The 26,680-nt window shown below is 40.9% G+C and overlaps 2 protein-coding genes and 1 non-coding gene across 6 annotated transcripts in view; 2 read left to right on the top strand and 1 right to left on the bottom strand.

The window, feature by feature from the left end:
• Positions 1 to 253: 253 nt before the first annotated feature.
• On the top strand, positions 254 to 25,664 carry GINM1 (glycosylated integral membrane protein 1). The gene is made up of 8 exons (XM_012452506.3): positions 254 to 373; positions 5,692 to 5,751; positions 5,914 to 6,010; positions 15,287 to 15,435; positions 16,416 to 16,572; positions 17,481 to 17,611; positions 19,324 to 19,487; positions 22,098 to 25,664. The coding sequence occupies exons 1-8, from the start codon at positions 254 to 256 to the stop codon at positions 22,207 to 22,209; spliced, it is 990 nt and encodes a 329-aa protein (XP_012307929.2). The 3' UTR covers positions 22,210 to 25,664.
• LOC135268580 (small nucleolar RNA SNORA2/SNORA34 family) lies at positions 24,717 to 24,851 on the top strand. The gene has a single exon (XR_010336884.1). It is a non-coding gene; the product is annotated as a small nucleolar RNA SNORA2/SNORA34 family (small nucleolar RNA).
• The window catches only part of KATNA1 (katanin catalytic subunit A1), a 41,645-nt gene continuing 40,030 nt past the window's right edge, over positions 25,066 to 26,680 (bottom strand). For all 4 annotated transcript variants that reach the window (XM_012452495.3, XM_012452485.3, XM_012452476.3 and 1 more), the window contains one exon: positions 25,066 to 25,336. In XM_012452495.3, the coding sequence (XP_012307918.1) occupies positions 25,138 to 25,336 (199 nt within the window). In that variant the 3' untranslated portion in view covers positions 25,066 to 25,137. The remainder of the gene's footprint in view (positions 25,337 to 26,680) is intronic.

Below are 26,680 nucleotides of genomic sequence, written 5' to 3'. Positions count from 1 at the left end.
CCAGTCGGTTCCTGAGCGCGGGTTTAATGAAGGGCCGGACCTTCCCAGACTTCACTCCGCCCCTCGACGCCGCGCGACGCTGAGCGTGCGCAAACGCCTTTCCCCGGCGAGCGAGATTTCAGAGGTTCCTTGCGCCTTCCGCGGCGCCCGAGGAGGGGAGTGCCCGCCCCTCTCCCCGAAGCTCCGCCCCGCCCACCGGCCGGCTCCGCCCTCACCTCCAGGTCGCCGCTGCCCGCTGTCGGGGTTGTCCAAGATGGAGGGCGACCCACCGGCGCCGCTCGCCCTCCGGCTGCTGCTGTTCGTGGCGCTACCCGCCGCTGGGTGGCTGACAACGGGCGCCCCCGAGCCGCCGCCGCTGTCCAGAGCCCCGCAGGTAGGGCAGGGTGGGCCCGGCTGGCCGCTTTACCACCCCGACCCTCCGAAAGGCCGGGGCCGTCCGCACCGACGCCTCTTACATCCCGGCGGCGGGCAGGGGCGGGGGTCCGGGTCCCCCGAAGGAGGCTTGGGGAGAAGCACCCCAGGAAATGGGGGCGGCGTGGGAGGCCGAGGTGAGAGGAAAGGGACCCATGGGGGCTGCGTCGCTGTGAGTGAGCCTCGGGCCACCCCACACCGACTCGGCCACCCAAGCCGGCGCGCAACCTGACTGGGCTCTGCCGTCGAAGCGCGCGGTTGCGGGTGATCGCAGGCCTTCGTAATGGCGCCTTCCCGGGGTAGAGCCGGCGCTTGGGCAGGGAATGTTTGTGTGCTCGGGAAGTGTGGAAGTTGCCCAGTTCGCGCGTTTCCAAGCCACCTGTGCCCACTCGGCCTGCGATCGCCAGGGCGCGCCGTCCCGAGGCTGCGGGGCTCCGCCGCGCTGAGGTGGGCAGAGGCAGAGCCCCGGCCCTCGCGCGACGTTGTGTTTTTGTCGGATGTTGGAGGAGAGGTTCTCACAGCGGGGCGCGACCGGCGGCGTCCGCACCCCGCGGGAACTTGGCCCGGCCTCTGGGGGCGGGGCTCAGCAGTCCAGGTCGGCGAGCCCTGCAGGTGCTTCTGATGCCGGCTGAGGTGGGAGGATCGAGGCATCCTAACATTAAAACGTGGCAGATGCTCACCGTTTCTGCCGTAGAGTCGTCCCTTCCTAGGCCAGTATCAGCCTTTTTTTCAGTACTGTGTTTGGTAAGGTTAACTTTGACTATTTTAAAGTGCAAGTTTTCCGAGAATGACAAGAAGCTACGTCGGTACACTTCTCTTCCTAGTCAAGACTTGAATATGAACACTCTAAATACAAAGGTGAAGGGCACGGTAAATGTCACTTTTTAAAGTTTTAACGTTTTAGGATAATGATATCACCCCGCGTGGGTACAAAACTGACGAGCATGTCTCAGTTCTGCAGGGCATTCCAGGAAGCCACAACATTGCTTGCCCTAAGAACCACCTAGATCTAAGATTATATGTGGACCACAGTTTCACTTGGTTAAACAATAGGAATGTGATGGACAAACACCAAGGGATCAAATAAGGACATTATTTTCCTATTTTTCAAGTTTTATTTTTTATTTATTTATTTTTTTATATTTTTCAAGTTTTAAAGATTTCATCATTGACACCTATATGTCAGAGAGATGTTTAGGTCTACTTAGTCTGCGAAAAATACATTTTGACTGCAGGCTTAAAATACACTGCATTGTCGGCTGGCTCTTAGTGATTTTATCATTTCAGTTCTCCCTTCTTGGGCCTTCATTCCACTTTTGGAAAGTCCAGATCTAAACTGGGAAATTCACATATTAAGCTGGGTGCAGTGGCTCATGCCTATAATCCCAGCTGCTGCGGAAGCCGAAGCCAGAGAATCGCTTGAGACCAAGAGTTGGGAGTTGGCAATAAGCCTGGTTAACATAGCAAGACCCTGTCTCAAAGGCAAAAAATTTCACAGTTTAAATGAATGCTGAGCAACTAGAAAGAGAATCCCATTACCTGGACTGTTTGTGGAAAACTGAAGACACTTGATCTAAGTCTTTTCAACGTCTTATCTTATTGTGAAACATTTCCCAATATGAAAGAATTTCACAGTTATCCCACATACTGCATAAGTCCTGTCCAGTAGAACTTTCTGCCTTGATGGTTGTCTTTTCTCACCATTTGAGTAGCCGCTAGACTCCTGTGGCCACTGAGCACTTGAACTGTGACCAGTGCCAGTGAGGAACTGTTTTTAAATTTTTATTTAATTTTAATCAACTTAAATGTAAATAGTCGCAAGTGATTAGTGTGTACCATATTGAAGAGTGCAGAACTGGACTACTCTTAACATTACTAGCTTTATCACATCTGTCCATCTTTGTCTTCAGTCTGATAGAAATTAAACTGGTTGATGTCAGGAAAATTCTGTCTTCTTCCAGTGACTCAGATATATTGGATTACAAGCATTTTTCTGTTTTTATGTATACACTTGTCAGAAGTTGAAGTTATAAAAGATTTCACATAAGATTGAAAAATAAAAGTCTTTTTTTTTTTTTTTTTTTGAGACGGTCTTGCTCTGTTGCCCAGGCTGCAGTGCAATGGTGCAATTCAGGTCACTGCAGCCTCCACCTCCTGGGTTCCAGCGATTCTTCTGCCTCAGCCTCCCAGGTAGCTGGGATTACAGAAAGCACCACCACACCTGGCTAATTTTTGTATTTTTAGTAGAAATGGGGTTTCACCATGCTGGCTAGGCTCGTCTTAAACTCCTGACCCCAGGTGATCTGCTGCCTTGGCCTCTCAAAGTGCTAGGATTATGGGTGTGAGCCACCACACCCAACCGAAAAATATAAGTCTTTATAGTACATTCTTCTAATACTAAAATAACTTGGTCACCAAAGAGAGGCATTCAGAAGACACTCACTTTCTTGTATATATAACTATATATTTCTCTCAGATGTATATTAAACCAGCTGTCTATTACCTTTATTCTTAGGAAGCCACTTGTGTCCCTGATGGGCATCCTAGGAGTAAAGGAATTAGAAGAATTGAAGATGATTAGGGAGAAACTTTTTAGTGTCCCCAAGCACTCTCTAAGTATATACAACCCTGGCTCACAAGCCTGACCTTCCATTTCAATGAGAAGTTCTCAAGAAGAACAATAAATGTGACCTGGCTCTGAACTCTTGACCAGGAGGCAGTAAGGAATGTGATTCCCTTTTGCAGTGAAATCATTAAGAAAGACCAGAAAATAATTTTGTTGAATTTGGTTCTGTAGAAAATACAGTATGCTTATGTCTATTAATTGTCTTTTTCAAACTCTGTATTTTTACTAGGTAGGTGATATATATAAAGTTCAGTAAGTTGCTAACAGTATAGTGTATGTTCACTGCTAAAAGGCAGAAGCTATAAAATGGTTCCCTAGAACATCATTGGAGGCTTACTTCTGGGCTGTTACAAGAACAATAGTTTATAATTAATACATTCTCTAGTTTGCAAAGGAGATCCATATGACTTGAATTTGGACACAAAACAATATAGCTATCAGTCTGATGACTCACTGAATGTTGATTTGTTTTAGATGCACTATTGGTTCCAACTCTGTAGATCAAGGTAGGCCAGGAGAAAGCTGGCTAGTTCTGAGGAGTTGCTAGTTGTAAAGTTTCCTAGGCTCCTTGTTGGTAAGTGAACCATACTTACCCTAAATGTGTGGTGTAGGTCTTGTGTGGTATGAATCCTATTCCACAAGTTATTCCTGGAATCAGCTCAACCTCATGAAATTTCATCAAATTCTCTCATTTGTTGGAAATTATATATATGTAAAATATTGAGGATACTCAGTACCAGCAGATATACTTGTATTTTTTTTTTTTTTTTTTTTTTTTTTTGAGACAAAATTTCACCCAGGCTGGAGTGCAGCGGCACAATCTTGGCTCACCGCAACCTCCGCCTCTCTCTCGGGTTCAAGCTATTCTCCTGCCTCAGCCTCCTGAGTAGCTGGTATTACAGGCATACACCATCACTCCCAGCTAATTTTGTATTTTTAGTAGAGAAAGGGTTTCTCCATGTTGATCAGACTGGTCTTGAACTCCCAACCTCAGATGATCCTCCTGCCACAACCTCCCAAAGTGCTGGGATTATAGGTGTGAGCCACCATGCCCCGCCCTGTATATTCTTTTTGATGTTTATGAACAGTTTTTCTATTTTCTAAGTTAATACAACCTCAAAGTATTTGAGAGGAGTATTGTTTTTATTCTTGAATAACAATGTCTATTTCTGAATAAACTTAGGAAAGAATTTGATTTATAAATGACCGATTATAGTTCCTGTGGTCAATGGTAAATACTTATTTTAAAAGTGCTTGCCTCTTGGCCGGGCGCAGTGGCTCACGCCTGTAATCCCAGCACTTTGGGAGGCTGAGGCAGGTGCAAGGTCAGGAGTTAGAGACCAGCCTGGCCAATATGGTGAAACTCCGTTTCTATTAAAAATACGTTAAAAAAAATTAGCCAGGTGCGGTGGCACACACCTGTAGTCCTAGCTACTCTAGAGGCTGAGGCAGAAGAATCGCTTGAACCTGGGAGCTGGAGGTTGCAGTGAGCCGAGATTGTGCCACTGCACTCCAGCCTGGGTGACAGAGCAAGATTCCATCTCAAAAAAAAAAAAAGTGCTTGCCTCTCTATATAAAGCATGTCATCTTAAATATTTGGGTATACTGCTTTTGATCATACCTCGAGAGGCAATAAAATTCCAGCACTACAGATACTTGTATAAGAAACACACTCAAGAAAGGGTCAGTGCAACTTTGGTCAGGTTTTGGGGCTGAAGCCTGTAATCCTGGCACTTTGGGAGGCTGAGGCAGGTGGATCACCTGGGATCAGGAGTAGGAGTTCGAGACCAGCCTGGCCAACATGGCTGAACCCCATCTCTACTAAAAATATAAAAATTAGCCAGGCATGGTGGCGTGCACTGGTAGTCCCAGCTACTCAGGAGGCTGAGGAAGAATTACTTGAACGTGGGAGGTGGAGGTTGCCGTAAGCTGAGACCCCACCACTGTACTCCAGCCTGGGCAATAGAGCGAGACTGTCTCACAAAAAAAAAAAAAAAAAAAAAAAAGTCAGTGCAACTTTGTTTATAAAAGCAAAATGTTGGAAACAACTCAGATGTCCATGGGTAGTAGAATAAATAAGTAAATTGGTAGACAGAGATGGAATGTTACCACAGCACTATGATTATGCTACGTGCAACAACTAAAGTTATGGAAGAATACATATACTGTTATCCTACTTACATAAAGCTCAGAAACAGATAAAACTAAGCAACATATTATTTAGAGAGAGAGAGTGAGACAGGTAGTAAAACTATTTAAAAAAAGCAAGAAATGATTCAAATGGAAGTGGGTATGGGATTCCTTGTGGGGGGATAGAGGGCAATCATGCAGAGCCTCCCAAGGCAGGGGTATTATTTTAGATTTTAGTCTTGGTGGTACTTACAGGAGTGCTCATCTTTTAAACTCTACATTTGCATATTATATACTCGTGATATTTTCACAAGTAAATAGAAAAAGTATATATTATAAAAAATTAGAATTGTCAATAAGGGTGGAGAAATGGCTATAAAATGCAAAAGATGGTCTTTTAAAATCTCTTAATGCTGTTATAAGTGATTGTACAATAGATATAATTGGAGGGAAAAGAAAGAGCCACGTTATTCTCAGTCTGTGAGATGCAGACTTGTCCAATTTAAACACTACTTGTTTTACAGGATGGCATCAGAATTAATGTAACTACGCTGAAAGATGATGGGGAGGTATCTAAACAGCAGGTTTGTCTCCTTTTATGGTTTTAATATATAATTTAGCTAAGTGCTAAGCAGCTTATTTGATTTTTTAACCTGCACATCTAATTTAGTTTATCTTTTTTGACATGAAGAGTTTGCTACTGTTTATAAATATTGGAATTAATGTATATGCTGCTTTATTTTAAGGTTGTTCTTAACATAACCTATGAGAGTGGACAGGTGTATCTAAATGACTTACCTGTAAATAGTGGTGTAACCCGCATAAGCTGTCAGACTTTGATAGGTGAGTACTACTAAATTATTTCCATAATTGCTGTTTTTTTGTTTGTTTGCTTTTGTTATTTTTATTGTTTGGTTTTTGAGACAGTATCACTCTGTCACCCAGGCTGCAGTGCAATGGCGTGTCTCAGCTCACTGTAACCTCTGCCTCCTGGGTTCAAGTGATTCTCATGCCTCAGCTTCCAAAGTAGCTTGGACCGCAGGCATGTGCGTAGAGATGGGGTTTTGCCATGTTGGCCAGGCTGGTCTTGAACTCCTAGCCTCAAACCATCTACCCTCCTCGGCCTCTCAAAGTGTTGGGATTACAGGTGTGAGCAACCATGCCTGGCCTGTTCTGTTTTTAATAATACTAAATTAGCAAAATAATTTTTGGATGTTACATATTTCCATTTTAAAGTAAAAATAGGCCAGGCACAGTGGCTCACGCCTGTAATCCCAGCACTTTGGGAGGCTGAGGTGGGCAGATCACAGGAGGTCAGGAGTTTGAGACCAGCCTGGCCAATATGGTGAAACCCCATCTCTACTAAAAATATGGTGTGCATGCCTGTAATCCCACCTACTCAGGAGGCTGAAGCAGGAGAATCATTTGAATCTGGGAGGTGGAGGCTGCAGTGAGCTGACGTCACGCTACTGCACTCTAGCCTGGGCAACAGAGTGAGACTCCATCTCAAAAAAAATAAAAATAAAGTAAAAATGTACATCATTGAAGCAGGAAGATCACTTGATCCCAGGAGTTTGAGGCTGCAGTGAGCTATAATTGTGCCACTGCACTCCAGCATGGGTAGCAAGACCCCATCTGTAAAACACACACACATCATCAGAATGTACAATAACACTAATGTGTTGAAAACTCTATGCTTATTTTATATTGGCTACTCTGGCACACTCACTTTTTTCCATGAGATCACCATTGATGAAATTGCATTTCTGGTAGGTTGATATTGATGTAAGAATGTGTGTAGAGGCAGGCCATGGTGACTCTAGCACTTCAGGAGGCTGAGGCAAGTGAGCTCCCTGAGCCCAGAGTCTGAGACCAGCTCAGGCAACATGGCAAAACCTTGTCTCTGCAAAAAATACAAAAATTAGCTCAGTGTGGTGGTATGTGCCTTTAGTCCCAGCACTCCTGAGAGGTGGGAGGACTGCCACTACACTCCAGGCTGGGCAACAGAGTGAGACCCTGGCTCAAAAAAAAAAAAAGTGCATAAAGGTAGTAAATGGAATAGCAAGAGCCAAGAAAATGAATTGTCTGATTATCTAGTTTTCAGTTTCTTCTACTCTTATGTCAGTTGAACATTTTTTTCAACCTTTAAAAATTTTGAGTCATGTGTGTACCTATGCAACAATCTTGCATGTTCTTCACATGTACCCCAAAATCTAAAATGCAATAAAAAAAAATTTTGAGTTGTTTAAAGGTAAGCAGATATGTTGCTTTGGAATATACCATATTATTTGAATGAAATAGCAAACATGAAGACTATACATAGGATTTTTATTACCTGTTTTAATGTGCACATTTAAAACAGTACATTTTTCTCTAAGCACTTTTGTCATATACTTGATTTGTTATAAATATTTTTTTTTTTTTTTTTTTTTTTTTTTTGAGACGGAGTTTCGCTCCTGTTACCCAGGCTGGAGTGCAATGGCGCGATCTCTGCTCACCGCAACCTCTGCCTCCCGGGTTCAGGCAATTCTCCTGCCTCAGCCTCCTGAGTAGCTGGGATTACAGGCACGTGCCACCATGCCCAGCTCATTTTTTGTATTTTTAGTAGAGATGGGGTTTCACCATGTTGACCAGGATGGTCTCGATCTCTTGACCTCGTGATCCATCCGCCTCAGCCTCCCAAAGTGCTGGGATTACAGGCGTGAGCCACTGCGCCCAGCCCTGTTATAAATATTATTCAGTTAAAAGTATTGCCTAATAATTTCTTTTGCTGTTTCCTCGTCTTAATGGTCATTTGGAATTACATCGCTTAATTTCTAAATATTTGGAACTTTTTACTGATTCCACCTATTATCATCAGAAATATAACTGTGTGATTTCAAGCCTTTGAAATTAGACTTAATTTATGGCTTTAGCATATAGTTAGATTTATTAAATGTTTCTTTCCATGTGTACTTGAAAAGAAAATAAATATATGTAATGAGTTGGATACAATAATGTAATGCCAGGTGAAGTTTTTAATCATGTTGTTCTGTCTTTTTTGGAATTACTGATTTTTTGTTTGCTTGCTTGCTATATCAATTACTGAGAATAGTATGTTAAAATTTCCACTCTGTGGATTTTGTCTATTCTCTTTTTAGTTCTGTCATTTTGGCTTTACATATTTTCACACAGTAATACTAAATGCATGTAGATTTAGAACTACTATGCTTTCTGACAGATTGACTGTTTTCATCATTTGTATGGCTTCTTTGCCTCTATTGATGTTCTTGCCTTTAAAATCAGCTTTATCTGTGTTTAGCAATAACTGCTTTTTGGTGGGGCAGGAGGGGAGGTGCATTGTTGTGTGGTATGTCTTTCCATTTTATTTCTGTTTTTCTGGGTCCTTGTATGTAAGGTAAATATCTCATAAACAGCATGTATTTGTTGTTTTTCCAGTCATTCTGTCAGTCTGTCTTTTAGTTGGGATTTTAACTTATTTACATTAATAGAATTACTGATACATTTGGATTTAAATCCTCCTTCTTAATTGTTTCCTCTTTGTCCCAACGGTTTTGTGTTTCTTTTTCTTCCTCTTTTGCCTTCTTCTGGGTTATTTTTGGTTTCATAGTTCCCTTCTATCTTGGTTTTATATAATTTTACTATTCTTTTAGTGGTTACCCTTGCTCTCAGTAAATTAGTACTTCTAATTTACTGGCTGGGCATGGTTGCTCATGCCTGTATTCCCAGCCCTTTGGGAGGCCAAAGCTGGAGGATCACTTGAGCCTGGGAGTTCGAGACCATCCTGGGCAACATAGGGAAACCCATGAGCCAGTGTGGTGGTGCAGGCCTGTTTTCCCAGCTACTCAGAAGGCTGAGGCGAAAGGATCCCTTGAGCTCGGGAGATAGAGGCTGCAGTGAGTTGTGATTGTACCACTGTACTCCATCCTGGGTGACAAAGTAAGACCCTGTCTCTAAAATAAATTTAATAAATAAATTTGTACTTTTATCACTTCCCAAACAATGCAAGAACCTTAGAATACTTAAATTCCATGTATTCCCTTTATGCCTTTGCGCTATTATTATGTATCTCAACTCTTTGTTTTCTTAAACCCAATGTGACATAATTATTGTTGTTTTATGCTTTTAAATATTCATATATGTTTACCATCATGGTTACCTTTTTCGTTGCTCTTTATTCCTTCCTGCCTGTGCTCGCCTCTGTATCATTTGGTTGGAATTTTAAGTTCCAAAATTCTTTCTCCTGTCTCTCTTTCTCTGTATATTCTGCAACTCCTGTCTTGTCTGCACACACATGCATTGTGCCCTCATTGTCATTTTCCTTTGGCCTAAAGAATTCCCTTTAGTATTTCTTTTAGTACAGGTTTGTTAGCAGTGAATGGTCTGAGCTTTTGTTTTTCTGAAAACATCTCTTTGCCTTCATTTTAGAAGGATATGCTGGCTGTGGCAGCATAGCTTAGCATTTTTGTTTTAACACTTAAACACTTCATTTTCTCCCCTGCTGGGTGAGACTGCCAGACACTTTGTCAAGCTTTTTTGCCTCCCACTTACTGCTTTCTACTCAGCTTTTCAACTTCTTACCTGTTGGGCTTGGGAGTTGGCAAATGTCTTTGGGGGAAGAAGTTGCATGAGATATTGTACTCACCTCAGGGAGCTCTTTCCTTGGCCCTTCAAGTGCTGGCTGTCTAGCTTCTGATGCCTCCTTGGACAGATTTGAATGTATGTGTGGATGTGTATTTTTTACATCTTTTCTAGCAGTTCTTTGCAAATGGTTCATTGCAAGAGGGTTGGTGTACTACAAGCTAATCCATGGTAGCTAAGAAAGGAAGTGCTAGTACTATTGAAATAATAATTCTTTTGTTGTTGTATTCACTGGGAAATGGATGTGGATACAGCCTCTCTCCTCTATTATGGCCACCTTTAAGTCATCCCAGTCATTGCACTGAGTTTGTTTCTTTGAAATAAGTGCTCATCTTATCCAGTTACAACAAGAATCTTCAAAACATTAAGTGCAGCAACAACAACAAATCTTCTTTAATTCTTTAAAGAAACTTTTTCTTGACCACCTCTGGGAGAGAGATCCAAGATGACTGATCACTAGCAGCTCGGGCACGTAGCTCCCAGTGAAAGCGCAGAGAACGAGAGGACGCCACACTTTCAGACGAATATTTGTAGCTCACGGACCAGGAGATTCCCAGCGGAGGAGCCCCACGGGTCGCCAGTGCGACTCTTGTGGCCGGCGCGGCGGTTTTGCTGGCGCCTTAAAGCGGCAGTTCTTGGTGCAGAGTCCGGAGTTTCCTGGGCAGAAAGGCACCATCAATCTTAACACCGCTGTCTTGGCCGGCGCAGTGGATTGCTCAGTTTTCGGCGCTGGGAATCAAAAAGTTGGACGTCCGCTCAGAGACCTAGTTAGAAAGTCGGTAATTACAAAGACGACAGATGGATAAATATATAATCAAGGGAAGAAAGCAGCCTAAAAAGGCAGAGAATACTCAAAATCAGAATGCCTCTCCCTCTACAGGGGATCGCAATTCCTCATCAGTAACGGAACAAGGCTTAATGGAGAACGAGTGTGTTCCAGTAACAGAAGCAGGTTTCAAAACGTGGGTGATGAGAAACTTCTGTGAATTAAAAGAACTTGTTCTAACGCAATGCAAAGAAACTAAGAACCTTAAAAAAAGGTTTGACGAAATGCTAACGAGAATGGACAATTTAGAGAGGAATATAAGTGAATTGATGGAGCTGAAAAGCACCACACGAGAACTTCGCGAAGCATGCACAAGCTTAAACAGTCGAATTGATCAAGCAGAAGAAAGGATATCAGAAGTCGAGGACCAGCTCAGTGAAATGAAACGAGAAGACAAGATTGGAGAAAAAAGGATAAAAAGGAATGAGCAAAGTCTCCAGGAAATATGGGACTATGTGAAAAGACCTAATCTACGTTTGATAGGTGTACCTGAATGTGATGAAGAGAATGAATCCAAGTTGGAAAATACTCTTCAGGATATCATTCAGGAAAACTTTCCCAACCTAGCAAGGCAAGGTAATATTCAACTCCAGGTAATACAGAGAACACCACAAAGATATTCTTCAAGAAGACCAACCCCAAGGCACATAATTGCCAGATTTATTAGGGTTGAAATGAAGGAGAAAATACTAAGGGCAGCCAGAGAGAAAGGTCAGGTTACCCATAAAGGGAAATCTATCAGACTTACAGCAGATCTCTCAGTAGAAACCCTACAAGCCAGAAAAGAGTGGGGACCGATATTTAACATCCTTAAAGAAAAGAACTTTCAACCCAGAATTTCCTATCCAGCCAAACTAAGCTTTATGAGCGAAGGAAAAATTAAATCCTTTGCGAACAAACAAGCACTTAGAGAGTTCACCACCACCAGGCCTGCTTTACAAGAGCTTCTGAAAGAAGCACTATACATATAAAGGAACAACCAATATCAGCCTTTCCAAAAATATATCAAAAAGCAAAGAACATTAATACAGTGAAAAATTTACATCAACTAATGGGCAAAACAGCCAGCTAGCATCAAACGCCAGAATTAAAGTTATATATATTTTAATTGAATAAAAAGCCAAAACCCATCGGTATGCTGCATCCAGACCCATCTTACATGCAGCGATACACAAAGACTCAAAGAGAAGGAGGAAGATTTACCAACCAGAGAGTAAAAATAAACAAATAAACAAAAAACAGGAGATGCAATTCTCGCCTCTGATAAAGTAGACTTTAAAGCAACAAAGATCAAAAGAGGCAAAGAAGGACATTGCATAATGGTAAAAGGATCAATGTAACAAGAATAGCTAAAGATTCTATAGATCAACGAGATAGAAAATTAACAAGGATATTCAGGATTTGAACTCAGACCCGGAACAAGTAAACTTAATAAACATTTATAGAACTCTCCACTTCAAATACACAAAACATACATTACCACCTCACACCTATTCCAAAAGTGACTATATAATTGGAAGTAAATCACTCCTCAGTAATCGCATAGCATTTCATAGGTTTAAATGAAATATTGGTTGGCTGTTTGTTTGTTATCTTCTTCCCTTATTCCTTCCTGACTACATCATTAAGTATAATTATCAGTATAAAAGAGATTTTCAATACCCATTACTAAATTGCATTCCAGCCTGGGCAAGAAAGCAATACTCCCATTCTCTCTCCCTCTTTCTTTTCCTTTTTCCTCCTCCCCATTCGCTCTCTTTCTTTCTCTTCCTTTTTCCTCCTCCCCATTCTCTCTCTAAAAAAAAAGAAAAAAAAAAAAAAAAAAAAAAAAAAAAAAAAGAAACTTTTTCTTTAGTTGATGTATTTGTTATTTATTGCTGCGTAACAGTTTAACCCAGAAGTCAGTGGCCTAAGACAGTATTTATTATTTCATAATGTCTGTAGGTCAAGAATCTGAGCTTGGCTTTAGTGGAGTCCTGTGGTTCTCAAAAGGGTGCCATCACATCAGGGCTTAGCTGGGAAAAATCTGCTTCCCAGCTCATTCATGTGGTTGTTGGCAGGAGTCAGCTCCTTCTGAACTCTTGAACAGAGGCCTCAGTTCCTCACCAGATGTTGGCTGAAGGCCTCCTTCAGTTCCTTGTCACATGAAGCTCCCCATAGAGCATCTCACAACGTGGCAGCTGGCTTCATCATTGAGAGGACAAGAGAGACTGCCAGTAAGAGAAAGAGTACTAGCAAGACAGAAGTCACAGTCTTGAATAATCTAGTCGTGGAAGTAATAGTCCATCACTTATGCTATGCTCTGTTTGTTAGAAACAAGTCACGAGGCTGGGTGCAATGGCTCACACCTGTAATCCTAGCTATTTGAGAGGCTGAGGCTGGAGGATCACTTGAGGCCAGGAGTTCAAGACCAGCCTGGGCAAGATAGCAAGACTTCTCTTTCAAAAGAACAAAAAAAAAAAAAAGAAGAAAAGAAAAGAAAAAAGACTGTCATTCATAGATAGATAGGTAACTAGTCACTAGGTCCGACCTACTTGAGGAAGGAATTACACAAATGTAAGAATCCTTAGAGGCAAAGGTCATTGAGGGTCATTTTTGAAAGCTGCTTACCACAGTAAGGAAGTCGGAATATGAAGGGCTTTGTTGTTTTTTATTTAATTTTACCCTATGTTATAGGTACTGAATGAGGCTCTTCTCACATTGCTATAAAGAAATACCTTAAACTGGGTAAAGTATAAAGAAAAGAGGTTATAATTGGCTCATGGTTCTGCAGGCTGTACAGGAAACATGGCACCAGCATCTGCTCAACTTCTCAGGAGGCCTCAGGAAGCTTTTACTCATGGTGGGAGGCAAAGGGGGAGCCGGTGTCTCACGTGGCAGAGCACGAGCAAGAGAGAGCGAGAGTGGCAGGGGGTGCCATAACACCAAGCCATGAGGGATCTGCCCCCATGGTGCAAACACCTCCCACCAGGCCCCACCTCCAACATTGGGAATTACATCTCAACATGAGATTTGCAGGGAACATCCAAACTATATCAGGCACCAAATTTGCAGGCTGAAGATTCGCCACTTGGGTGTATATATATGACTGCATTTTCTCACCCATTGAGTCTCCTGTACCCTGGTATTTGGGCTTATGGACATGCTGACACAGTGCCTGCCATTCCACGAGGGAGACCCACAGGTGTTAGTGGTCAGTTGAAACATGGGGATGGACCATGAGAGGGGGTACCTTTCACAGTGGTGTCTTTCAAAGGGCATGAAGAATTAGGCACACTAGAGAGGGGAGCAGCAAGGGGCCAGATCAGGAACCTGAGGACGACCAGTCAGAGGACAAGGAGCCACACAGGAGTGCCACTGAAGGTGTATGAGCAGGAGGCTGTGGACTGAAAACCATGTCACAGTGAGATGCACTGTTGTCTGAATGGTTTGGAAGGGAGGGACTAAAGAAGGGAAGAATAGGTAGGGACAGTTTATAATAAGTGGTTAGTGAACTAGATACTGAGATATTCCAGATAAAGGAAATAGCCCTGTAAATGCACAGAATCAGATTAAACAGCTGGGTATGCATTCAGGTTGTGCATCTGGTTTCCTGTTTGGCAAATAATCTTCAGATTCTTTGCCATCTGTGGCAAAATGTTCCATCTGTGGCAGTTGCATTGATGTATGTTGCTTAATCTTTTTTTATAGCACTTTCTACCTTAATAGAGTAGCCACTGGCTCTATAAACCAGCTGTAGCTACTACACCGCATTTCTACTGGAGTGGGAATAGGGGTTTCCTAGCTAGAGAAGAACATGGCTAATAGCTAGTCCTACCCCATTATACATTACCAGGAAGAAATGACAGGCCTCCCCCACCCTCTTTCCCCATTCCTGCTTTCTCTAACAGTAATAAGTCACTTATCCGGGAAAGGATTGAGAAAAAAACTCAGTGTTCATACTGCTTGTGCCTCTTCTATCACAGGATTTTGAGGATGAATGAATGGATGCATGTATGTGCTTATTGTGTTAAAACATGGGATTGACTGTGTCTTCTGGCTAGCTTTATAGTTATGCCATGGTGGTTCCTCATTGCCAACTGTGTAAAAGAATAGGAAAGAGGGGCCGGGCATGGTGGCTCATGCCTGTAATCTCAACACTTTGGGAGGCTGAGGTGGGTGAATCTCTTGAGGTCAGAAGTTCAAGACCAGCCTGGTCAATATGGTGAAACATGTTTCTACTAAAAATACAAAAAATCAGCTGGATGTGGTTGTGCAAGCCTGTAATCCCAACTACTCCGGAGGCAGAGGCAGGAGAATCCCTTAAACCCAGGAGGCAAAGGTTGTGGTGAGCCAGGATCGTGCCACTGCACTCCAGCCTGGGCGACAGAGCAAGACTCCACCTCAGAAAGAAAAGGATAGAAAAGATGTTGCTAGTGTGGTATTTCATACAAGTCTAAAGATCAACACATTTTATAATGTAAAGATTTGTCAGATTGTCTTTGTTTTTAATAAATCGGAAACAGCATTGAGATCAGGGATGAAGAAAGCCAAAGAAATTGGTTTATGACTGTCTTGTTCCATGTAAATGTCATCAAAATAATCAAACTTCTGTAACAGATTTGGAGGTAGATTTTTGTTCAAAGCTGTCACTACTTTTTTTTTTTTTATAGTGAATGAAAATCTTGAAAATTTGGAGGAAAAAGAATATTTTGGAATTGCCAGTGTAAGGATTTTAGTTCATGAGTGGCCTATGACATCTGGTTCCAGTTTGCAACTGATTGTCATTCAAGAAGAGGTAGTAGAGATTGATGGAAAACAAGTAAGATAGTATGCTTATTAATTGGGAATTAAATTATAAAGATTTGAATTTGTGCTAAGTATTATGCGTGTGTTCAGTTATTTTGTTTCTGACTTGATAAGGAAGGTGCCTGATGTTGCCTGTATCCAGTTATTTAGAATTTTTGTATATTTAGCATTTGAAATGTATTTTTAAAATTTCACATATTAGTACCTGTTTATATCACTTTAAAATGTATGGACATTATTAGATAGAAAGTAAACAAAAAGATTCAGTTTGGCTCATAGTTCTGTTACCATTTCCTCTATGGTAAATGAAGTCTCTGTGTGTAAATGAAGTAGAATCGAGATTTTTTTTTTTTAAAGAGATGAGGTGTTACCATGTTGGCCAGGCTGATCTCGAACTCCTGACCTCAGGTGATCCACCCATCTCAGCCTCCAATAGTGCTGGGATTACAGGTGTGAGCCACCACGCCCAGCCTAGAATCGAGATTAAGCTTATAATAGTGTTAAAGCAGACAGGAATATTATTAAAGTTGCAAGTTAAGTGCCCCAAAGTGGGAGTAGGAGGAAATAAAGAGTAACTGTCGACCAGGCACAGTGGCTCACGCCTGTAATACAAGCACTTTGGGAAGCAGAGGTGGGCAGATCACCTGAGGTCGAGAGTTTGAACCAGCCTGACCAACATGGAGAAACCCTGTCTCTACTAAAAATACAAAATTAGCCGGGCGTAGTGGTGCGTGCCTGTAATCCCAGCTACTCAGGAGGCTTGAGGCACTAGAATCACTTGAACCCAGAAAGCGGAGGTTGCTGTGAGCTGAGATTGCACCATTACACTCCAGCCTGGGCAACAAGAATGAAACTCCATCTCAAAAAAACAAAAAGGAGTAATTGTCTGAATAGGACATGTGTTTTAGTTACATAAATCTGGGAGGGAAATTTGCTTTTAAATTGTTATGGGGCTGTGCCACTATTTAAAATAAATCATATTTTCTTTCATAGGTTCAACAAAAGGATGTGACTGAAGTTGATATTTTAGTTAAGAACCAGGAAATACTCAGACATTCAAACTATACCCTCCCTTTGGAAGAAAGCATGCTCTACTCTATTTCTCGAGACAGTGACATTTTATTTACCCTCCCTAACCTCTCCAAAAAAGGTAACTTAAAAGACCATTATTTAAAGTATTAGGGAGATTATTTATTTAGTTGGTAGCTTTATATACTCTTGAACTTTGTTATTTTTTACACTAGTTTCAAAAGTTGCTACTTATCTTTAATAGTTAATATGTTTGGAAATGAGCTTCTTTAAAAATGCTTCATAACATGTATTGGTTCATATGTCCATTTAAGGACTTTAGGACTCTACTTTGAGCCTTAGTAGAATGTGATCAGTGCTGGTTGCATAGTGACATTTCTCAGTAATTATCCACTCTTACTCTGAATATTGATCACAAAATATGTAATAAGACTATTGTGAAGGTTCATTCAGAGGAAGAACTATTCATTTCTTCACTGAAACGTAGAACTTCTAAAATTTTGGCCTTTTTTTTTTGAGGTGGAGTCTCACTCTGTTGCCCAGGCTGGAATGCAGTGGTGCAATCTCAGCTCACTGCAACCTCCACCTCCCAGGTTCAAGAGATTCTCCTGCCTCAGCTTCCCAAATAACTGGGATTACAGGCGCCTGCCACCACGCCTGGCTAATTTTTGTATTTTTAGTAGAGATGGGGTTTCACCATGCTGACCAGGCTGGTCTCAAACTCCGAACCTCAGGTAATCTGCCTACCTTGGCCTCCCAAAGTGCTGGCATTATAGGTGTGAGCCACCACACCCAGCCTAAAATTTTGGCTTTATATGTGACAGAATCATAACTGCTTTAGCTCTTTATACATATCTTAGTTTATAGCTCTCTTCTGGCATTTAAATCAGTGAACACTCAAATGTGTTAATTTTTTATCCCATGGTAAAATATATGTTCTTACAATCCTAAATGTTATTGGTATAGTAATCCTAAGACTAGTAGGAAAGACACCAGCCTTTTGGTAATGTTACTCTTCCTCCTCAGTAGAAAGTGTTAGTTCACTGCAGACCACCAGCCAGTATCTTGTCAGGAATGTGGAAACCACTGTAGATGAAGATGTTTTACCTGGCAAGTTACCCGAAACTCCTCTCAGAGCAGAGCCTCCATCTTCATATAAGGTAAATCAAGTATTTGGTGTTATATTTATTTGGTGTTATCATAAGCATTCATGGTTATGGTGAAGAAAATAGATCCTAGCATTTAAAATGAAGTGGAAATGAAGAATGGAACCATGGTGCATTGGTGGTAATGGACTCATCTTGGTCTTAGTATGATATTTTTAGGTATTCCTGTTTTCTTCTTCAACCTTCGTTTAATAATATTGTAGTCAGATCATGATTATCAAGGTGCTGGGTTTCATTTGGTTGGAATTGTAAATTCCACAGTTCTTTCTCATATTCAGATTTCTGTGTTTATTCTGCACCCGCTACCTTGCGTACACACGTGTGCATAGTGCCCTCAGGATCTTGCCCCGTGATTCAGCTCAGGTGGTTGAGAATATACTTCCTGGAGTCAGCCTACCCAGGCTTGAAACCTGGTTCTGCCACTTACCGGTTGTGTGATCTTGAACAAATTCTTTTTCTTTTTTTTTTTCCTTTGAGGTAGAGTCTCTCTCTGTTGCCCAGACTGGAGTGCAGTGACAGAATCTTGGCTTACTCCTCTGCCTCCTGGGTTCAAGTGATTCTCCTGCCTCAGCCTCCCAAGTAGCTGGAATTACAGGCACGCCCCACCACACCCAGTTAATTTTGTATTTTTAGTAGAGACAGGGTTTCACCGTCTTGGCCAGGCTGGTCTCAAACTCCTGTACCTCAAGTGATCCACTCACCTTGTCCTCCCAAAGTGCTGTGATTACAGGCGTCAGCCACTGTGCCCAGCCTTGAACAAATTCTTAATCTCTCTAACATCAGTTTCTTTATCTGTACAGTGGGGCACCCACTTAATTAAATAGTAGTGTAAAGTAGTATCTAATGAAGTTGTTATGAGGATTAAATAATATGGGTACTACATATAAATACGAATTGGCACCTACCAATTTCTTGTATGTTACCTGTGACATTTATACTGCGTACTAGGAAGATATTCATGGGTTCAGAGAGTATCCTGATAACTCTCTGTATATTAAGTAGGCCCCTACCCAAAATTCATTTTAAATGAGCCGGGTCTATGGTTGGTCTTAAAGGAGTAGCAGTTCTCACTGAAGGTCAGGATGTATATTTGGGGTCACTTTAGCAGTCTGGACTGTAGCACCCTCACCCTGTCTACCTCACCCCCCTTAGCAGGTCAGCCCCAGAGCAGACTGTCTTCATAGCCCATGCCAGCAGTGCCCACCTTAGGTTCTCTTCTCGCTCTTCAAGTATAGAAACATGTTTTGTACACAGTGAGCTTCCCATCTGTTCTAAAAGCTACTGATATATTTGTCTTTCTCTTTTTTCTCTTGTGCTCTAGGTACTGGAAACAGATAGTTGATGCTGCTTTATTTCGTTTGTAATGGACTAGCCTAATGAACCTCTTCTCAATTAGCAATTATTTTCACTTGATTTGTAATTAGAAAACAATACAAATAATTTTAAAGGCTATTAACATGTTTGTGCTTGTATTGTTAGAACATACTTTTTTAAATTATAAGTAACTTTATTGAGGTACATTTGAAAATAAAATGCACCATTTAAAATACACAGTTAGTTTTGACAAATGTAGTCACCCATGTAACTACTAGCACAATCAAAATACAGAACATTTTTACCATCCCAAAGCTAAAACATTACAAAATGTAAAGTTTATTCTTAGAGCTCGATGCAACTTGCTTATCTAATCGAAACTTCTTTTTCAGGTAATGTGTCAGTGGATGGAAAAGTTTAGAAAAGATCTGTGTAGGTTCTGGAGCAGTGTTTTCCCAGTGTTCTTTCAGTTTTTGAACATCATGGTGGTTGGAATTACAGGAGCAGCTGTGGTAATAACCATGTTAAAGGTGCTTTTCCCAGTTTCTGAATACAAGTAAGTATCCTATTTTTGAAATGTTAGTATTTTTTAATGATTAAAAACTGAGACATATTTGCTGTGTTTTTGAGTAGAAAATATAAAAATTAGAAAGGGTAAGACAAATGGGAGGGAAAATACAACTGCTGTTTTTCTAGCCCATCTTCCAATGTTAGCAAAATTGAAATACATTTATTGAATACCTATTGTGATCCAGACATTCTTAGAGATTCAGATGTGAGTAAGACAAATTCTGCTCTCTAAGAACTTAAAATCTAGTAGGAGAGGAAGGAAACAAATATGTGTAATGGAAAATGCAATTGTATGATCAGAGATGAACAAAACCAGAGGACTTCGTGGTGTATTTTCAACCCCAGAGTATCAGTTTAAAATGTAGTTAATTTCAGTAGACAAGCAGCATATTCACTGCAGCATTGTTTGTAACAGAAAATAAAAGAAATAGGCTGGGTGCACTGGCTCACGCCTGTAATCTCAGCACCTTGGGAGGCCGAGGCAGGCAGATCACAAGGTCAAGAGATAAGACCATCCTGGCCAACATGGTGAAACCCCATCTCTACTAAAAATATACCTCCTAGGTTCAAGCAATTTTTATGCCTCAGCCTCCTGAGTAGCTGAGTCTACAGGCACCTGCCACCATGCCTGGCCAATTTTTGTATTTTCAGTAGAGATATGTTTTACCAGGTTGGCCAGGCTGGTCTTGAACCCCTGACCTCAAGTGATCCACCCCCTGACCCTTGGCTTCCCAAAGTGCAGTCCTAGCACTTTGGGAAGCCAAGACGGGGGAGTGGATCACTTGAGGTCAGGAGTTCGAGAGCCACTGTGCCTGGCCTAAGCCTCTGTGCCCAGCCATTTTTGTAAAGAAAATTTTATTTTGTGTAGAGACAGGATCTCACTATGTTGCCCAGGCCGGACTCCTTGGGCCCAAGCAGTCCTCCTGCCTTGGCCTCCAAAGGTGCTGGAATTTCTGAGGGCATGAGCCACTGCGCCCAGCATTATATTTTCTTAAAATTTATTTATTTTTGAGACGGTGTCTCCCCCTGTTGCCCAGGCTGAGTGCACTAGCACAATCTCTGCTCACTGCAGTCTCCGCCTCCTGGGTTCAATTGATTCTCCTGCCTCAGCCTGCCAAGTAGCTGGAGCTCCAGGCGTGCATCACCACAGCCAGCTAATTTTTGTATTTTTAGTAGAGCCAGGGTTTCACCATGTTGGCCAGGCCTGTCTCCAACTCCTGACCTCAGGCAATTCGCCCACCTCAGCCTCCCAAAGTGCTGGGATTCCAGGCGTGGGCCACTGCGCTTGGCCAAAATTTATTTTTTAGCATTATTTTTGTGTATACTTTTTACTCGAGAGTTCTCATTTTGTTTTCCAACAGAGGCCATTTTTCCATCAGTAATTTCTCATTGACGTAGAATGTTACTGTATTATAAACTAAATTTCCATGTACACTAGTCTTTTTGTGGACTTTTTTTCTGTCCCAGTGATCTATTTGTCTATTCCTGTCTCAGTAGAACAGTTTTAATTACTATCATGTCTTGTTTTTGTTTTTGAGACAGGGTATCACTTTGTCACCCAGGCTGCAGTGCAGTGGCATGATCTTGGCTCACTGCAACCTCCACCTCCCGGGTTCAAGCGATCCTCGCGATTCAGCCTCCCGAATAGCTGGGACTGCAGGTGTGCACCACCACACCCAGCTAATTTTTTCTATTTTTAGTAAAGATGGGATTTCACCACTTTGCCCAGGCTGGTCTCAAACTACTGGGCTCAAGCGATCTGCCTGCCTTAGCCTCCCAAAGTGCTAAGATTACAGGTGTGAGCCCTCACACCTGACCTGTTATGTTTTAATAAAACCTTTGAGAGCTAGTTAAGGCAACTTTCTCTTCTTCCCCTTGTTCTTTTTGAAAAAAATATATGGCTATTCTTGCAGTTACTTTCCTGGGAACTTTAGAATCTGTTTAGTTCTATAAACAACTAACCTCTGTTGATGTTCTTAGAATAACACCATATTTATAATATAGGGTCCCAGACTGAATCCAAAGATGTACTCTCTGGTCAGGGATTTTAAGTGACAAAAAGAGAAACACTATCTAAAGACCTAAGGATGGCCGGGCACAGTGGCTCACGCCTGTAATCCTAGCACTTTGGGAGGCTAAAGTGGGGGATCACCTGAGGTCAGGAGTTCAAGACCAGCCTGGCCATCATGGTGAAACCCCATCTTTATTAAAAAAAAAAAAAAAGAAAGAAAGAAAGAAAAAAAAGACCTCAGGTTGTATTCTGGTGATGAGTATTGTTTAGAAAGGTTCTTAGGCTTAGTCTTTTTGCTCAGCCTAGGTATATCTAGGAACTTCACTCTACCTTGGAGATCTATACTTACCCTATTCTTCCCTAAAATAGGAAGTAATGAACTTCCCTGATGCCTTTCTATTCTCTCAGCCAGTTTGGTTAAAGTGATTTGGGCTCATTGTACAACCACTATGAATATTTAAATAGAATGTAGCAAAAGCACCTAACTTTAGGTATGTATTATAACTTTGAAGTAGCCTTATCTCACTAACAAACTACAGGCAGAAACATTTAATTTTGATAGTAATTAATCACTTTCTATTTCAGAGGAATTCTTCAGTTGGATAAAGTGAATGTCATACCTGTGACGACTGTCAACTTATATCCAGATGGTCTTGAGAAAACAGCTGAAAACCTTGAAGATAAAACATGTATTTAAAATCCCATCTCTTATCATGGACTCTGAATTAGTCTGTTACCTCCAAATTTGCCAGTTGAATATAATTTTCTTTAAATCATTAAGAATCAGTTTATACACTAGAGGAATTGCTAAACTTCTAAGACTGCCTGAAAATTGACCTTTACAGTGCCAAGTTCAAGTTTACCTTATTCTCGACCAGGCGCAGTGGCTCACACCTGTAATCCCAGCACTTTTGGGAGGCTGAGGTGGGCAGATCACAAGGTCAGGAGATCAAGACCACCCTGGCCAACATGGTGAAACCCCATCTCTACTAAATACAAAAATTAGCCGGGCATGGCAGCTCGTGCCTGTAGTCCCAGCTACTCGAGAGGCTGAGGCAGAACTGCTTGAACCCAGGAGGCTGAGGCTGCAGTGAGCTGAGATTGCACCATTGCACTGTAGCCTAGGTGACAGAGCAAGACTCTGTCTCAAAAAAAAAAAAAAAAAAAGTTTACCTTATTCTCTAAAAGGGCTGGCTATTTATATGATGAATTGTGAAGGAAAACTTAAAGTGGAAGATAAGACATGTGACGAGACTTTGAAATTACCAAAAGGAAAAAAAGGCCAGACAAAATCTCTTGTGCCAGGAACTTTTCAAGGTGCCTTTGTTAAGGAAATTATATCCACTTAATTACTATAATATATAAGACTTTATGAAAAGCACTTTATAAAATTCTAATTTAAAAGCTCAAGAACTTAACACTTATTTTTTTATTCAGTACAATGTGCCTTTATATTGTGTGTGACTCAGTATAAAATCACTGAAGCATATCATGATTTGACTGTATCCTGTACCAAGACTCCTTACCTTGAATGCTCCAAGATTTAAAAGTAGTATGACATGTTCTCACTCTAAAATAAATTTTTTTTGAGGAAAAAAGTATAGCCGTTTTGGTTACACTGATATAAAACCTTTACCCAGGTAAGAATGGCCGAGATGCAGGAGTAGGTTTACTTTCATTTACACTGGCTGAAACCATGGCTCAAATGAGTCCATTTATACCATGAATTAGACTGTGCCCTTGTTCTTGTGGTTCTAGATATAGTGCTGTTTACCCTACAAGTGTTTTATTACCTTTTTTAACCCTCACTCATATTGACATATTAATATTTTACAATGTGACCTAATACATACAATTATGTGATACTTTGTTATTAAAAATTTTTTTTACTGCAGCCCATCATTTTGAAAACATTGTCCAAGAAAGTAACGGTTGGTTTTTATTTTTTGTTTTTGAAACAGTGTTTTGCTCGTTGCCCAGGCTGGAGTGCAATGGCACGATCTCAGCTCACTGCAACCTCCGCCTCCCGGGTTCAAGCGATTCTCCTACCCCAGCCTCCTGAGTAGCTTGGATTACAGCCACCCACCACCATGCCCAGCTAATTTTTGTATTTTTAGTAGAGACAGGGTTTCACCGTGTCGGCCAGGCTGGTCTCGAACTCCTGACCTCAGGTGATCCATCCACCTAGCTCTCCCAAAGTGTTGGGATTATAGGCATGAGCCGTCACACCCAGCCATGGTTGTTTTTTTGAGACCACTTTATATTTAGGCCAAATAGATACGTGTGTGGTAGGAGTGGAGAGGATGACAAATAGCAGAATGAAAGAGTGATGTTTCATTTTACCAGACTTTAATTATTACACTGCATGGAGTTCTATTATGCCTACCCTCATATTGCTGAAAGAAATATCCTGCAACTTATAATTTGATCCTAGAGTTACCAGCTAGTAACACTTTTTCTTTACACCCTTTTTCTTTCCCTAAGTTATTAGCACCAGTTCTAACTAACTCCAAACAATGACATGATCTTATTTTATCATCTAGTAACTGTAAGCTTACAGATTTTAGTGAAGAAGAAAATAGGAGGCTTTGCAGTTAGCAGATCCCTATCCTGGCTTCTGTCTTTCTCAATAAGACTTTGGAACATAGCAAGGTCCGCAGTCTCCTGAAGCTGTTTTCTATGGCTGGGATAACGTAGTAAGTTATTTTCTTCTAAGTAGTCACACATGGAAATCTAACCTAAATTTTATACCATTAAATTTTATTTCACTTACTAACAAACAACAAACCATTAACTATTACTGTAGCTATGTTTAGTATGCATGAGTTAATGAGTTTGATTAGAGGTTTAGAAATGCCTGTTTGCCTGTAGTGCAGCCTCTTACGTAGACAAAATAAAAGTCAGGTAAGACTTCTTTTATTTTTTCTTTTTAAAATGCAAAGTAAAATGTGTCTTTAAAACTCTCCCAAGAAGAGAAGGGAAGCTACCATAACACTAAGTGAGAAGGAAGATATATTGGGCCTGGCGCATGTTTTAATTAGCTACTTGTGTAAAAATGTTGAGGATTTTCAGTTATCCACTGGCACCTAGAGGCAGTGGGTAAAGTTAACTGAAGATACAGCCAATCTTATTCTCCCTAGAAGGAGTAAGAGGAGCAAAGGAGAGAAGATGCTAAATTAGAAGTGCATATAAAGACAGCTTTCCTAGGACCTGAATCAAGACAGGTGGTAGTTTGCCATTGGAGCTGTTGGTTTCAAATAAGAGCCAAGATTGATGTCTTTCTTACGGTCCATTGGCTAATCCCAATGTGAACAGCCAATTCATTTGGAAGAAACAGTCTTGAAAAAAATAATAGAAAAAGCAAAGGAAAAAAAAAAGACAGCTTTCCAAGCTAAGTAACATTTGTGTTGTAACAGTTGTGGTCAGTGAAACAGAAATCTGGTAATGCTAAAGTAAAACAGATTTTCAGCTTAAAAATATTGCCTTTATTCAGAATCATAAGAGTTTAAAAAAATCTTACCATTATGCAAGTTTAAAAAAATATAGCACTCAGTGCAATGAATTACTACATTTAATTATTATTCAAACACATAAGGCACATTTCTCACAGTTTACATGTGAGAATTTAGCATGATCCAAACTCAAATATCCACTTCTCGTATCTCTCAATGTCTGCAGCAGACACCGACTTAGAAACCTTTTTTAAAGCCATTTCGAAATCCTCCATGGTTGTAGGCATATGCATTTCTTCTTTGGAAAGATTTCGGATTTCCTCTGGAGTCAAACCTTCAATGCGCCTTCTCATTGCCATCAAGGACGCATCCCTAGGTTTTAAGTTAAAAACAACAACAAAAACAACACACAAAGTGTTACTTTGGTTAAATGAAAACCTGTTAATAGAAATATTTTCAGTGGATCTGTTGTAACATTCCTTAATTATATTATACACATATATATTTAGTATTGCATAGAAGCTTGTTGGTATCCAAAGCCTGTTGTTTTTTTTTTAAGCAGTTAAATCTTCTGTGATGAAATAGAATGCTAATCAATTTAATACTGAATATAAAACCCCAGAAAATGTAAAAGGGGTGTTAAAGAAGCTAGGAATTAGTTTCATTGTAAGTATTCAATAAAATGAATTAGTATCACAGAGTCAGAAGAGAACCAATTAACAAGAAAATTAAATATTTTCTCCATGTAGAGGAAAAGCTAGGTTAAGTTCAGTGTTTTCTCCTTTTCTCCTCTATTTGTGCTTTTTAAAACACACACACACACACACACACACACACACACATTCAAATACCTCTTTCCTTTTAACAAGTTTCATCCTTAGTAGCAGCCACCATTTATGCAAAGGGACAGCAATATAGCTGCTTGATGTATACAGGTTAGTTTTAATCCTCAGAATTCTGTGGTGTGCTCACTTTAGAGATGAGGAAATGAGCACAGTCAAGCCTCTGGTTAATTATCTCCACTAACACTTAGGACAAAACTTGCTTGAACCAGCTGGATTAAAGACAATCTTTTTTTCTTTTTACTGCTATTCCTATCACATTAACTGCTATCCTATCACATTTACTGCTATTCCTATCACATTTAATGCTTCCTATCACATTTACTGCTATTCCTATCACATATAAGTTCACTGAGAATGAGACTGTACTCAGCATATACCAAGTCAACATATTTCGCAATCATTACCTATTTTAACTATAGTGAACAAAGGCACCAACAATTTTTTTAATCCAAGACAATTATTGATTTTCCATTTTGCACAAATTATCCTAACATTAGCTTCTTGAACTTTTAGCTTTCAAGTGAACTGTAGACTCTTCACTAACATGAAAGATACCCAGATATCTTACCAGCACCTGCTAACACCAACAAAACCAGAATTTGTGACTGACTACAAAATGTAATGTGGGGCTGGGCACAGTGGCTCATGCTTGCAATCCCAGCACTTTGGGAGGCCGAGGCAGGTTGATAACTTGAGGTCAGGAGTTCAAGACCAGCCTGGCCAATAGAGTGAAACCCCGTCTCCACTAAAAATAAAAAAATTAGTGGTGTGGTGGCACGTGCCTGTAATCCCAGCTACTTTTGAGGCTAAGGCACAAGAATCGCTTGAACCCAGGAGGCAGAGGTTGCAGTTAGATCGTGCCACTGCACTC

The sequence above is a fragment of the Aotus nancymaae genome, unplaced genomic scaffold, assembly GCF_030222135.1.
Source record: "Aotus nancymaae isolate 86718 unplaced genomic scaffold, 86718_ANA_hifiasm-v0.15.2.pri h1tg000040l, whole genome shotgun sequence".
In the NCBI taxonomy this organism is placed as follows: Eukaryota; Metazoa; Chordata; class Mammalia; order Primates; family Aotidae; genus Aotus; species Aotus nancymaae.
Note: the sequence above shows the minus strand (reverse complement) of the source record. Positions and strands in the feature narration are given on the sequence as shown.